The sequence below is a fragment of the Gadus macrocephalus genome, chromosome 11 (assembly GCF_031168955.1).
Source record: "Gadus macrocephalus chromosome 11, ASM3116895v1".
NCBI lineage: Eukaryota > Metazoa > Chordata > Actinopteri > Gadiformes > Gadidae > Gadus > Gadus macrocephalus.
Window position 1 is genome coordinate 15,024,338 of NC_082392.1, and position 15,503 is coordinate 15,039,840.

At 45.0% G+C, this 15,503-nt stretch overlaps 1 protein-coding gene across 1 annotated transcript in view; it reads right to left on the bottom strand.

Annotated features, from left to right (window-relative positions):
- The window catches only part of rims2a (regulating synaptic membrane exocytosis 2a), an 87,050-nt gene that overhangs the window by 18,363 nt on the left and 53,184 nt on the right, over positions 1 to 15,503 (bottom strand). The window contains 8 exon segments of the mRNA XM_060064873.1: positions 4,124 to 4,173; positions 4,176 to 4,227; positions 6,107 to 6,184; positions 6,187 to 6,224; positions 6,227 to 6,296; positions 6,449 to 6,497; positions 9,738 to 9,887; positions 13,045 to 13,183. Of these exon segments, the coding sequence (XP_059920856.1) occupies positions 4,124 to 4,173; positions 4,176 to 4,227; positions 6,107 to 6,184; positions 6,187 to 6,224; positions 6,227 to 6,296; positions 6,449 to 6,497; positions 9,738 to 9,887; positions 13,045 to 13,183 (626 nt within the window).

The window sequence follows — 15,503 nt, forward strand, 5'->3', positions numbered from 1 at the left end:
ATAATTAGGTACACCATTATTATCTGAATAGAGATAATCGGCTGCAATAATTACTAAAGTGGGCTGTCCCGATCCACCAAGTGTTGTTTTCAATGACTAGGAGACTGAATATAGATACAGTATATTTTAAATTAATATGCTGCCTATATGTCCAAATCTGACATAAATGAATTTGTACAGTAAAGATCTTGACAGCTAATATTTTTCTTTGAAATACTCTGAATAGATTAAAGCTGGATGACAGTAAACAGAATTCGATGAACAAAAGCCAAAATAAAACCCTTCCATTAACTGTTAATACAGAAGAAGGAAGATGTTTCGAAGAGGGAAAAGGGAAAGTAAAGTCCATTTCGAAGGAGTACATGCCCAGACCCAAACCCACCTGTCTCACTGCAAGGGGGCTGTGGTGGTCCACCATTTGACACTGAATCATTGACCCGTTGTTGCTGGTCCTCCCATGTCACCTCTATACCAAGCCCCCCACAAACACATACACACACAAACAAACACACAAATATATGCATACACACACACACACACACACATACGCCCACACACAGACACGGAAGCACGCACGCACATGCGCACATACAAATACACACATGTGAACACAAATACATACAAGCACACACACACATCACACACACATGTATGCACACACGTTTGCACACATGCATCAGCAAACTTATGAAAAACCCACGCACATGAATACAAAACTTTGTATTCGACATTTTGGATTGATTTTGCTCATCACTGAAAGCAATTCAGCACTATGGACAGCTCCACACGAAAGTCTAGGATCTTTGCTCCATCTGTTGGCCAACAGTGGTAAATGCTTCACAGCCTCAACTGGATAGGAGCCTAGTGTTGTGACATAGCCTATAGCACAGCACCCTTTACAGTTTATATGTAACAGTGGGCGACACTGATTCATTTTGAACTACATTTCTACATCAGGGGTTGAATAGCTTGTCTACTTGAAAAGATTTGGCTCAAATGTTATGGGTATAGTGTTTAGTGTTTACTGTCTACTGTAATGTCGGTTAACCGGTACCAAAAAATGCAATACATAGATTCATAATAAAAATAAAGAAATTGAGGGGCCTGTCATAATATCCATACAATTCCACTAAAAGTAACGGTGACGGGAAGACACTGACTTCTGGCTGAGAGTAGCAGAGCTCAGGGAGACACAGCATTCAGCATGCATTAAGCCTTCCCCTCCAGAAGGCCTTACACAAAGCACTCTCAAAGCACTTCAAACCAAACCCCGACCACACAGGGAAAGTTCAGACACGCTCTCTCTGTGCTCTCCAGAGAGAGTGGTCTTCGAACGGGTTCGATCAAACCAGAGCCCTGGTGGGTTCAGGAAGGAGGGAGGAACCACTCACATCAGTATTGATCACCGCAGGGAGCTCGCCATGCAGAGGGAGAGTGGAGAGAGTTGAGACAGAACATAAGAGCTGAACCCAGACCGGCCCCCCCCCGGGGTCCCGCGGAGGACTTGCCTTTTCTCCCATTCACAGGTGGGCTTGGGATGGGTTCCTCACTGTCTGTGGCTGCTCAACAGATAGAGGTCGCTTCAGTCAGACCACGAGTTTGCATTGAGGGAATACCATTACACACAGCCCTCCCCGTAACACACAAACACACAGACATAAATGCATGCAACTAGATGGGTTCACACATATGCTAGGAATGTGTGATTTGATTACTCAGCAGATTGGTGGACACGGACAAACACACACACACACACACATCAACACACACACTTGTGCACACAGACAAACACGCGCATGGATGCAGTCCTTGAGAATTCAGCATGAGCTCACACATTTGCTACAAATGTGTGGTTTGATTACTCATCACATATGTGCACACACACACAAACACACCCATTCTTACTCATCACAACATATGTGATGAGTAATTGGCGCACACATTCTATAAACGTAAGCACAGCAATCACATGACAGAAGTAACAACAAAACAGGCGGATGGAAAATAAATCAGTCGGGAAGCCCAGCATCGGACCACCCACTCATTCATGTGTGTCAGCATTAAGACCGGGTGCCACACAACAACACACTTCCCTGACTCATATCCACAAAGATGAGATCACATCCAACAATGAAATATGTCGGTTTATTCCTGCATATTCCTCCTCTCTCATTGAAGAACACAATGCTTTACTGATGTTTATGGGACAAAAAAAATCGCAGAAATCGTAAAGAGACGGTCGAATCGCGGTAGCGTCAGGGTGCGGTGTGCTGCAGGTAGAGAGTTTCTGTCGGTAGTTGGGAGAGACCGGGGCAGTTTGTACACACCTGCTTGTCCGTTCTGGGGGCCACAGGGTAAACGGTCAACGGCCCCTGATTCTTCCCCTGTTTATTCAGAGAGGTACATGCACACAGAGAGGGCAGACGGGGGCAGGTGGCTATGGTTAGATACCGAATGTACAGACTCAGTGCCAACGCAAAGCAGGACAGTACACATGCTGATTTAATCGAATCAGGAAGACTGGGCAGGCCGTTGTCTGAAGTTGATCAAGCAAAGATCCAGGTAAATCAAACACACACAGACCGACGTGAGCACAAAGGTGCACACGGGCGCACACACACACACACACACACACACACACACACACACACACACACACACACACACACACACACACACACACACACACACACACACACACACACACACACACACACACACACACACACACAGACATGCATGACTTGCACGTACACAAAGACTATATAGTTGGATCAATGCCTCCCTCCACTGTTCACACAGCGCCACTGCCACTCAGATTGAGGAAGACAGAACAAACACACTAAAATATATTAAAATATAGAGCATATAGAAGGATTGGAACAGAGAGAGAGGGAAAGACAGAGAGAGAGAGACAGAGAGAGATGAGAACAGACCGAGCAAATTGAGAGGATCAATTTGTAGCTGCATGGGACAGCATGGAAGTCGGGAAGAGGATGAAGTAATTTGACAAATCTCCTCTCCATCCCTCTCTACCTCCCCTCCTTCATTCAGCAGAAGTATAATACTGAATGCAAAATACACCAGCTTGTCACCACTATGTCACTTTAGATGAAGAACCCCACGCTTGTTCAAAACACTCATAATGTTGTCAAAGGATGCCCACAACATCATGGTTTAAAACACAGAGTCAAGTATGCAAGTTATATCGTCATTATTATTCTAAAGCCAGCCCTTTTAGGCTTGGCTAGCCCTAAATGTAACCACTCCATCCAGTCTCCTTTAGCAATAACGCAAAGGTTCAAAGCTGTTCCAAAGACAAGTGGTCAGACACTGCAACCCAAAGCAACAGCACCCTGCTTGTGAGCGTATGTTAGCAGGAGCTAAAGAGAGCCAAACACAAGCCGTGAGATACAGACCTTCACAAGGCTCTGTACTCTCCTCCTCTGCACACCCTGGGGGAGAGAAGGAGTGGGTGGGAGGTGGGGGGAAGGAGGGAAGGAGGGTGGCGAAAACCAGAGGCAGGGTGAAATTACAAAATGGAGGCTCAATTACATTTAATTAGTTAATACTCATGGGAAGAAGGTTGCAACAATGTGCGATTGACTACAGAAGTAATGAGTAACAAATCATCAGGACCAATAGAAAAAGCTAAGCAGTTAAGCTACTATGAGGATGTATAGTATCAATCATATAAATAACTCACAGCTTAATACATAGGATATATAGGATATAGGAAACAAAATAATACAGGAAAAGGCAGTAAGGCTCCATCAGACTCCCCCTTGTTTCCATGCAACTCGAGAGACTCTTGTGTCTAATCACAGTCACCGGCAGACGATTCCCAACACAACGCTTCACATGAACCCGCGTCCACTTTCATCACCATGACGACAAGACGCCTCAGAGCGCAACACGCGTGTTAAGTGTTCAGTCTGACACACTTCTCCTCAGTGGGGAAGTGATACGAGTCCTCACGAAGCACCAAGCACGCACAAACATGACTCAGAAGCCATGCCCCGGGCCCGACGGGAACGGCCTCATGCCGAGACCAGCAGAGAAGAAGAGAAGAAGAAGAAGATAGAGGTGAGAGCGAAGAGAGGAGAGTAAAGGGGGGACTTACTTCGATCCTTTCCTGGGGTGGAAGTTGTGGTAGTTGCCGACCTCGTCGCTGGACATGGGGGTACTGGTGGGGCTGGTCTGTACGGAACCACTCCGGGGTGAGCTCTGTGGGGCAGAAGAGAGAGACTACCGGTTTAGTCCAGACGGAGGATCAGAGCTAAAGAGAGAGGAGAGAAAGAGAGAGAGAAATAGAGAAACTGAGAGTCGCAGAGAGGAACTGAGAGAAACAGAGAGAGGAAAAGAGAGAGAGAGAAACAAAGAACGGAGAGATGCAGAGAAAAACTGAGAGAAACAGAGAGAGGGAAAGAGAGAGACTCAGAGAGACTAATAGAGAGAGAAAGAGAGAGACAGAGATAGAGAACGAAAGAGAGACAGAGAGAGAGAGAGAGAGACAGAGAGAGAGAGAGAGAGAGAGAGAGAGAGATAGAGAGAGAAGAGAGAGAGACAGAGAGATCTGGGTGCATGGGCCAGCCAGGGGCATCCGACATACAGTCCCATTCTTTTAAAAACAAAAAGCATATGTTAAGGACTATATGAAGAAAATCTCATAAAGAGTATACTAGTAAAGTATACGTACGTAGACCATGAAAGTAACATGGTTCAGTAACCGAAAAATAAACTGTGAGTTATACATTGCTAAAAAGTATTATGTTGTCAATTCATGTAAATGATGAGGAATTTAGCAGAAGGGAAGTTGTATCGATCATTCATTGTGTATATATGTCAGGTTACATATATACATGTCTGATATACAATCTTTGCCATGTTAAAACGGAATGCAATCATTATGTCAGCTTGATGGCATGAACGCAGAGGCATTTCGAACATGGACTAAACGTGATACATGATACATGATACACCTTGCACATGACACCACAGATTACTTTACAGTTGCATGTGCTAGTGCATGAACAGAAGCATCTGTAGAGCCTGTGTATCGCTGTGTTGCGAGGATTGTTTGGCACACAACGCACATAACTTATAACCTGTTTGTTGTGTGTTATAGCATTGTGTTTACAGTGTTTACAGCATTAAACATCTTGCGGTAACAATTGATGAAAAAGCAATTCAACACATTGCATTGCATATATATTTATAAATATATATATATTTATTTATTTATTTTTTCTTATTGATGATATATTACCTCTATATATGCACGTATTGGTGTTTGGCACATGGACATGCGAGTGAGTGGGTGTGGGTGAGGATGGTGGGAAGGGAGATCAACCACCAGAGCACCGTGGGGGTCGGCACATCTGAACTAGAAGATGCTAGGATGGGGGCCAGGAGGAGGGGCTGTGCGGTGCAGTAGACCAGCTCCGCCATGCATCTGGATACTTTTCTCTTCCCCCCCAACCCCCCCAAAAAAGGGGTTGACTCAAGGTAAATACAGCAACAAATAAACTTATACCACTAAGGGCAACAAAAGAAGTGGTTAGTGGTAGGCACCGTTGGCAGTCGGTTTGGCCCGCACACGCAAACGCATGTTGCGTGACGCACGAGCAGTGTGTTCCAAACAAAACGCAACTGGATCTACATCTATAGCAGGTGGTAGTCATGCCGGGGGGGGGGGGGGGGGGGGGGGGGGGAGAGAAAGAGAGGAGGGGGGGGAGCGTCTGGACGGTGCAACTGTGCTTCTGGGGTCGAAAACGATAAATGAAAAGGTGGTGGTGGGTCCGCTTGCTGCCGGCCAGGAGGACGGGGCAGCTGGTGGCGGCGGCTGGTGTATGGGAGAGGGTGTATGGGAGGTGAGTCGAGGTGAGGTGAGGTGAGGCGAGCAGGGGTGCTGGGTGTTAGTGGAGGTGGTGGCAACTCAGCTTCCACTTAGAAATGCGGGGAGGCGCCGGGCGGGGTGCTATAAATGGGTCCTTTTTTCCGGACAGGGAGGTGAGGGTTGCTGATGCTGGATGCCACAGCATCAGCGGCCGCTCGTTCCTCCCGCCTGTTCCCCCGGTGGTGGTGGGGGGGGGGGGAATGGGGCACACCTGGTGGAGGCAGGCGAAGGAGGGGCGGACCTCCCGGACGGCAGGGACGGCATGGACCTCATGTGCGACGAGGAGTCGTGGGGCGTTCGGTGGAGCGGGACCGTGACGCGGGGCGTCTATTGTGGGCCGCTGGTCCGCCGAGCGGGACCGCGCGGGGTATTCGTGTCTATCGGCGGCTCGTGGCTCCTGGGGAGGTCAGTCAGAGATAGGCAGGTACTCAGTTGGGTGGGGGGGTCCACAGTAGTCAGGGGGGAGAGTGGGGTGATGGGGGGAGGCGGCAGTGGGGTGAGCGCTGGCTGGCTATGTGCTGCATGTGTGAATGAACAGGGTGGACAAACCCTGCAGTTGCGGTTGGTGTCCATGTGGGGCCTGGGAGCAGCGCTGGCCCTGGATTGCGTTTGCGTGGTTTGAGGTGGGGCTACATGTGAGAGACATACTTGACGTTGAGGTGTCTTTGGGTTGTGTAATGTGTGTCATGGCAATTTGTTCGGGGTGGGGGGCATTTTTTGGCACTGGTAGAAGGATGCAGATCCTGTTGTTGTTCGACAGCTGCGGGAAAGCCGGTTAAGTCACGTAGACACACACACGATATAACACAGAAACATCAGGACACACAAGTTATTTCTTATAAACCAACCACATACTAACTAGGTCAGATATAGCTATATCATCATAGTTTTATACACAGTGTTCCATTCTGCAACGAGGACATGGACTGAGGGATTAAGGTGAGGAGCATGCATATTGTGAAATACATACACCGTATTCTAGTGCATCTCAAATAATAGAAATTATACATTTTTATTGAGTCAACAGTGAAACCCCATCATTGCACAAAACAATAAAATAATTAAACAAAAAATAAAACCGCTAATAGCCAGTAGACACTCAAATAAAACAAATAAAAACAATTTTTGTCATCTTCAAGTTACCCACCAGGGGAATTGATTCACTAGATGACTTAAAAATGATTATATTCAAACTGGATGGAGCTCCGCTGTCACAACCTTGTAGCGTCTGCAAAGCCTTTAATTAAGCAGAGGGAATGAATGTCCAGTAGAGGTGGTGCACCCGTGCTTCCAACAGAAGTGATTAAGAAAAACATCTTTATGTTACGAGATCAATGAACAAGAAAATAATGCTAATCCATGAAACATAATGTGGTGTTATGATGCAGTAATAGGCTTTAGGTAACTGTAAATTAACAGCTACCATATGGTCTAATAATCATTTCTAATGGAGACGTTACATACTTACATATTTTATGTAAAAGAAGAGGGTTAACCTGAACCCTTAACCACTAACCCTCTTCCTCACCCTTGTGTGAATGCTATACAATAATGTTATTACTGCACCCTTATATTAATTAATGGGTCATAACGTACACTTATCATGAAGTGTTACCAGTAATGTGAGCTCTGACAAATACACGACCCTCATCCTTTACAGCGTAGTTTAGAATGTACACCTTGGTTTGGATAGACACTAGAGTACTAATCATTTGCATTTGGAATAACGAGTAGTCCAAGTTTTCACAGTGATCGTGTTTTGCGAGGGAGGGTGGGGGGGGGGGGGGGGGAGGTTCACACAAGCATTCACTAATGCTTGTCTTTCATTGCTGTTCACCAGCTCCATCTTATCCACTCCCACCCCCCTCCATCGTTCCTTCCCCTCATTTCTCTTTCTCTGCTACTTCTACTCCAGCTGGAAATGGAGAGAGTAACCGTTTCAACAACAGGCAAATCTATTACATCCTCTGCTGGCTGCCATGGAAACGCCGGCAACTGTATTTCCTCTGCAGCCTCGACAAAAGCATGGAGACATAGACGGAGCAAGAGAGAGAGAGAGAGAGAGAGAGAGAGAGAGAGAGAGAGAGAGAGAGAGAGAGAGAGAGAGAGAGAGAGAGAGAGAGAGAGAGAGAGAGAGAGAGAGAGAGAGAGAGAGAGAGAGAGAGAGAGAGAGAGAGAGAGAGAGAGAGAGAGAGAGAGAGAGAGAGAGGAGAGAGAGAGAGAGAATGGGGGCCCATCTAGGCTGGGCAGAGCCCCATTGGAGCCCAGCTGGGCTGAATATGCTGCTTTAATACAGATAGTGAAGTCCTGGGACTTGAGTTCTGAGACCTCATCACCTTTTTGAGAAACAGCATAAAACGCTGCAGGAGTGTGGATGTTATGTCAGGCTGACATCCAGACGGCAGCAAGCACGAACTTGATGAGGAAAAGAGCAATTTGCATTTCGCTGGGTGAGGGGGAGAGGGAGTTGACATGGGCACTGACAATTTCCTGCATTTTGTTCCAGATGGACGGTTGGCACCGGGTGTCACTGAACGGTCAAAGCAACCGGGTCTGACTGAAGTATACAGTACCAGTACCAAACGCACACTCAATACAGAACATGTATGATCAAACAGATACAGTGCGGTACCAGTAAGTTCATAGACTCAATATGGTACCTGTCAGTTCAAAGAGTCAAAACGGTACCACTACGATCACACAGACTAGATATGGAACCAGTATATTAAACCAGACTCAATACGGTACCACTATGTTCACACAGACTAGATATGTACCAGTATGTTAAACCAGACTCAATATGGTACCACTATGTTCACACAGACTAGATATGGTATCAGTATGTTAAACCAGACTCAATACGGTACCAGTATGTTCACACAGACTAGATACGGTACCAGTAAGGTCAAAGACTCAAAACGGTACCAGTATGTTCACACAGACTAAATTCGGTACCAGTGTGTCCAAACAGACTAGATATAGTACCAGTATGTTAAACCAGACTCAATACTGTACCAGTATGTTCACACATAATAAATGATGGTACCAGTATTTATACACATTATCAAATATGGCACCAGTATGTTCACACATATTCAATTATGGCACCACTATGTTCACACAGAATCAATACAGTACCAGTATGTTCACATATAATAAATTATGCACCAGTATGTCCACACGGAATCAATACGGTACCAGTATGTTCACACAGAATCAATACGGTACCAGTATTGTTCACACATAATCAATTATGGCACAGTATGTTCACATTGGGAAGGAGGAAGAGGGACCATTGAAACAGGGAGCATCCATCCCTGATGCCAGTCTACCGCTGGCCAATAAGCAGTCACTACCCATGCCACAGAGAAAATACCAAAAAAATGACCTCACACAGGACCAAACTCTCCACTGATCAACAGGAATGCACGAACAAGGTACAACCAAGCAGGGTACAAAACACAGGAATCCCAATAGCCACTGTCAGGTACAGCTGGCGTACATACAGCAGACACCAGCAACACAGACACAGAGAGCTCCTCCAAGCCAGCCGGGGCGCTCCAGCACGTACAGAGAGCAGTTGTGTATCTTCCTGTAGTTCTACACAACTCCCTCACAGACGGTGATGACCTCTCTCTCTCCGACAACCAAAATAAGACAAACAACAAAAAGCTGATATCGCTCAGGATACCGTCATCACCTTGCACGATCACAGAGTAAAATAAAGGACGGAGCAAGGCGGGGACATTCTGGCGGGAGGGGGGGGGGGTGGGCGGAGACGGTGGGACCACGGGGACGGCGGATGCACACACACAGCAGCCGCGCCACGGGTCAGTACCTCTCGTGGTCCCCGTCAGAGGAGTAGGCACCCTCAGAGTGGGTGCGGGCCATCCGAGTGGAGCGGAGCAACCGGACCGCCTCCTCGCGGCAGAGGGGGGCGACGCGGTGGTGCTGGCGGTGGAGGGGTGGGTGGTGTTCGTGGTTACGGCTGGCAGAGAAATCATTGGAACCGGTGATTGATTTGGACCAATGCACCGATCCACAGTGAAGGGGGGGGGGGGGGTTGGAAGACAGAGACCAAAAAGAGAACCATCCCCGATAGAGAAAACCCTGACAGAACAGAGGCACAGACAGAAAGCTACCCTGGAAACTCATTGGTATTGGGGTAAACGTTGGGGGATTACCTCCAGACAGTACAGCAAGTCGCCTCTATGTTTCCTATGTTTGGTATTTCCTATTATCACATACTTTCATACACAGTATGGAGCAAGTATTGACATCAATGGCTGAGGGAAATCACCTCTACTGGACAAAAAAAAAATTATCAAACAAAAAATAGATCAATACAAATTAAAACCAGAAAAACCCTGGTCCGTTCACCATGGTGGTGATACTCTATCATCCTCTGCAGTGATCATGCAATGACTAATTTTCGCATTGCAATGGTCCATGGAATCCATAGAATAATAGAGACATCACTTAGCGAGGGGACAGTGTGCTGGTGTGCGCATGATTCTGAAATGAGTAGCAAAGGGTGAGCAATGCTGTTTCTGGAGGATGGACGGCAAACACGGCCTCCATTGAGGGCCACGTTCAGTGAGAACCAGCTCCAGAGGGTGTGTTTTAACCCTCTAGCACATACAACACAAACCAATATCAGACCGTAATAACAAAAACAAAGAGATGCTTCCGACAACCTTAGAAGCTCAGAATGTGAGTGTTGCATATAAGGTGCCACATACATATACTGTATATATATATATATATATATATATATATATATACAGTATATGTAAACACACTATATATATCGAATAAGAGAGACAGCCATTGTATCCATGCCACAGCTGTAACAACCGTAGGGCAGGGATCAAGGGCCTACCCAGTGACTGAAGGAGGAGGGGGGGGGCAGGGGTGAGGGCGTGGGGGTGGGGCTGCATGCAGGCTCAGGTAAGCGTCTACCTGGGCTCCGTCTGATGGTCATGGCGAGGCTGAGTATGTCTGGTTCGAGGTAGGGTGAGAAAATGGCTGCAGCCCCATGGAGGGAAGGACGGGGAGGGAGGGAGGGAGGGAGGGAGGGAGGGAGGGAGGGAGGGAGGGAGAGAGAGGTAGGAGAGGAGGAGAGGGAGAAGAGGGAAGGGGAAATAGAGAAGACAGAGATGTTTCAATGGCGCAGAGGGTAGAGGAGAGGAAGAGGAGGAAGAGGAAGAGGGTATAGGTTGACAGATAGATAGATAGATAGATAGATAGATAGATAGATAGATAGATAGATAGATAGATAGATAGATAGATAGATAGATAGATAGATAGATAGATAGATAGATAGATAGATAGATAGATAGATAGATAGATAGATAGATAGATAGATAGATAGATAGATAGATAGATAGATAGATAGATAGATAGATAGATAGATAGATAGATAGATAGATAGATAGATAGATAGATAGATAGATAGATAGATAGATAGATAGATAGATAGATAGATAGATAGATAGATAGATAGATAGATAGATAGATAGATAGATAGATAGATCTATAGCTATCTGTCTATGAGGATGACAATAGAGATGAGAATAGAGACAATGTAGATGCAGGATATGGAGAGTTCTATTTTGTCTTCATCACACACCCACACCAACACTCACTCTCACTCTCACTCTCACTCTCACTCTCACTCTCACACACAGACACACAAACACACACACACACACACACACACACACACACACACACACACACACACACACACACACACACACACACACACACACACACACACACACACACACACACACACACACACACACACACAGTGTGGTTGTGGTGTGACTGACAGAACAGCATTCTTCAAACCAGCCAAGGCAGGTATATAATTACATCATTATAAAAACCTACTCCCTAATCTTCACAGTTTTGAATTCTGAAAAACATTCACATCAAATTACATAACATTGAATTTGACAGCTACAATTTAAAGATGTTTGCAGAACATTTATGGACAAAAAATGAACAAATACAAATTAAATGATACATAAAAAAACAAAAGGTACATACAAAATAAAAAGCTACATTAAAAGAAAGGCAAAGAATATCAAATAAATAAAATAAATACATATACCAGGACAGGAATATAGTTGGAAGCATTTTTTATATATAGGGATCTGGCCAAATTACAAATTCCTCCAGAAATGCAATCTCACCTCAAATTTTCTCAGTCGTTCCCAACCGATTCATATAAATGACCGGAAGTTGTTCATTAAAGGCAGCAGTAATGCAGTCAAGTCGAGCACTGTCAAAGACAATTAAGATAAGTGCATCTGTCTGTGCCTAACACTGATTTAGGCTTCAGCTCAGAAGTATCCACATAAAGTTGATTGGATGGCTGGGAGTAGACTGGCTGTGCCATTGCCAAGGTTTTTTACTGTTGGGACAAAATATATCCTCCATCGCTCCTGATTCAGCTCAAAGCTTTTTTCCTCCTGATATGAATGGGTAAAGTTGCTTTTAGCAGAGCGGAGGGTGGGAGTGAAGCATAGCCTCACAAGGATGCCAAAAACACACATATATTTTAATTTGCTAGTAAGCCATGTTAAACTCCCATGCACATTGCATTTTCTTAGACACACAGTCTGTTAGCCTGCGTCCATATGTGAACATTGTGTGTACACCTGTGTGAACACCTGTTGGTTGTGTACCTCCACCCAAACACAGTGGGGGTCAGATCACACGAAGGGCCAGAAGCTCGGTCCAAACCTGTGCTGTGATACAGCAGTTGAAGTGAGCTCACACCCTTCCTTAACTTGAAGGGTTAAACACTGCCCTCTAAAGGTCATATGAGACACTGCATGGCAGAATTTCACAGTATCAACCTTCAATTAAATGTAAGTGCATTAAAAAGCTTGGTAAAACGCATTCCATTTAAGGTTTTGTAAATTCCCTTTTCCCCAAATTCACATTTTATACAAAAGACAAAAGAACAAAAACAAAATGATCTGACAAAGACATTTGTCAGATTAGACTCAAAGACAATCAAACAAAAAAAGAAAAAAGAACCAACTAAACCTCAGAGAAAAGGTTAAACCTAGGTGTACTGAGGGACCAGAAAGCAGGGTTAGGGGTCAACAGCCGGGGTCAAGGGTTACCTAGAGGGAGGGGGGACGCTTGGAGAGCGCGAGCGTGCCCGGTTGATGTCGGACGACCTGGAACAGTGGTTGGACGACATCACCTGGTCAGGTACCGACAGCGTGGAGCTCTGGAAGTCCCGGCCATTCGATCGGTAGTCTGCCAACGGAGAGACGGAGAAAATAAAGGGGAAAAAAGGAGGTTGGGGGGGTTGGAGGGGTAGAAGATGGAAAATGGAAAGAGAAAAAGGAAGGGAGCAGAAATATTGTAAGAATGAAAGATAATTGTATGATTGCTGTAGGTTTCAGAACAGGTTTGTATTCATTAAATTATTTTCATTTACAATCGCTTATCCATATGGTGACAGATGCCAAGACAGCCTTTGACAAGCATGGTGCATAAAGGGTGTTGTGCGTTCCTCTCTAGTATACAAAAAAGACTAGCTTTGTGCTCGGGATAATTGCAAAATGGCCACATCAGGCTAAAACTTTGACAGAGAAACTTCTGCTAAATGGCATTTGGTCCAGGTGATGTATTTTAAATTTTCATTACACTGAGCTCCCTTGATTCAAACAAATGAGGAACAGGTTTCAGTGTACGTGTGAATCATTGACTGTGTTAACATTGTGCATTAAACATGAAAATAGCTTTCTGAGAAAATATTATACATTATAATGAATTTTTCCTGCAAGACTGATTCCTCTGTTGAACTTGAAAGTGTTCATTAAGCGATGATCAGGCATGGCTAGCAGCAGAGGTAGGGGTCAATGCCTGGCACTATTAAAGTTGATTAGTATTCAATAGAGTGTATAACGCATTAAAATGAGCTACATATAACCATGAATCAAGTGTGGGATTAGGAGGGAAAGATTGGATATGATGCTGTAGGAAAATTGACAATAAAATCATTTATTGTCAAACAATTTGGGTAAATGGTGCTCCCTCCTGTTACTGTTTCTTGTGCATAGTACAGCTAACAGCACCGAACTTGGCTTCACCTATTACCTTTTATTAAGTTCAATGTCAGATCAAGTCATTAATGAGAAGGTAGAAATCTTTCTAAAGGATGTAGACTGTGGACATTTGAACCAAGAACCTTTCGGATGGGAGTCAAACACATTTTATTCATATACATAAAAATAGAGACATATAGGTATCTCTATTTCTGAAAGTAATCCCTGCATGGAAAACATCAGCACTGCAGTGCCACCAATATGCATGAGGACGACATGAATGTAATTTCTGATAGCACTGATAGTGTTACTGTATCCTATTGCTGACAATTTCCTGATACTGCAATTGGATACAGCAAGAGAGTACATTTGGTGGAGAATACTGCTGATGGAAAGGAAAGGCCAACTTCTGCCTCTCCCAACCTTTCCCAGTAGATTTTCTCAACACCCGTTACCGATCTCATTTGTCAAAATTAGCTTGTACCGTTTTTGCTGAAGGGCATTGAGCATGTGGTCATGCCATGATTGTAGAAAATAGTATTGCATTACTTTGGTCTTGGTGATAACACATTTTGTAATGTACTTGTATGGCCATCAACTGTTATGTTGTCCACCAAATTCATACTAACTGGAACACATTGATTGCAGAAGACAAAAGTGCAGTACTGCTAGTGTCAACCATCATGGCAGGCGTACCCATGCCTAATGTTTCAGTAGAATGGGTACATGGAAGTGATTTTGACGGCAGAGACTGCTACGATGGTTTGATCCCCCAGACCAGTGTTGTCCTTTAAGTAGGCACACCTTTGCCTGCTTTGTGGTTGGCTGTGATCCTATTTTAATCATGTTCATTGTTCTAAAGGCGGGATTGTATAATGACGGCAGTATAACGTGTCAGTGTTACACCAGCAGCTTTGGTAACGAAAGCCACAGTGAGTGCCATTTAAATCTATCACTCGCATTCCTGATGGTAAAACCTAGATTAAAGTAATATTATCTATCAATAGTCTTCTGTTAAGGCTTTAGGAACTAAAGCTTCAGATCAGTACCGTTCCAATCTATCTATTTATCTAGTGTTGAGATCTGTGTCTCTAGTACTATTTTTTATGGTTTGATGTGACGGCTAAGCCTATTAGCTTGTGGTCTCAAGTTTAGTGAGAGGAAGGGGTGGGGGGGGGGGGAGAGAGAGAGAGAGAGAGAGAGTCTCTCTGTAGGATGGTGAGATCACAGCTAAACATGGGGGGGGGGGGTGTTCCTTGGAAATGAAGAGAGGCGGCGGACTAGCGTGATGAGGCAGCGAGGCTCTAGAGAGAACGCTCAGTTAGCTGTGGGTGGGTTTTGCTTCAGCTACTGTACTGATCCACAAAGCCCCGTCTGCCCGCCTGTCTAACGATTGTTCTGTCTGTAAGTCTGTCTGACGTATTGTGCCCTCTGTCTCTCTCTCTATTGGCATTGTGTTCCCATCTCAAAGATATTACCGTCCGACTTTAAAAGTGCAAACCATTACAATGCACTTGAAAGGCATC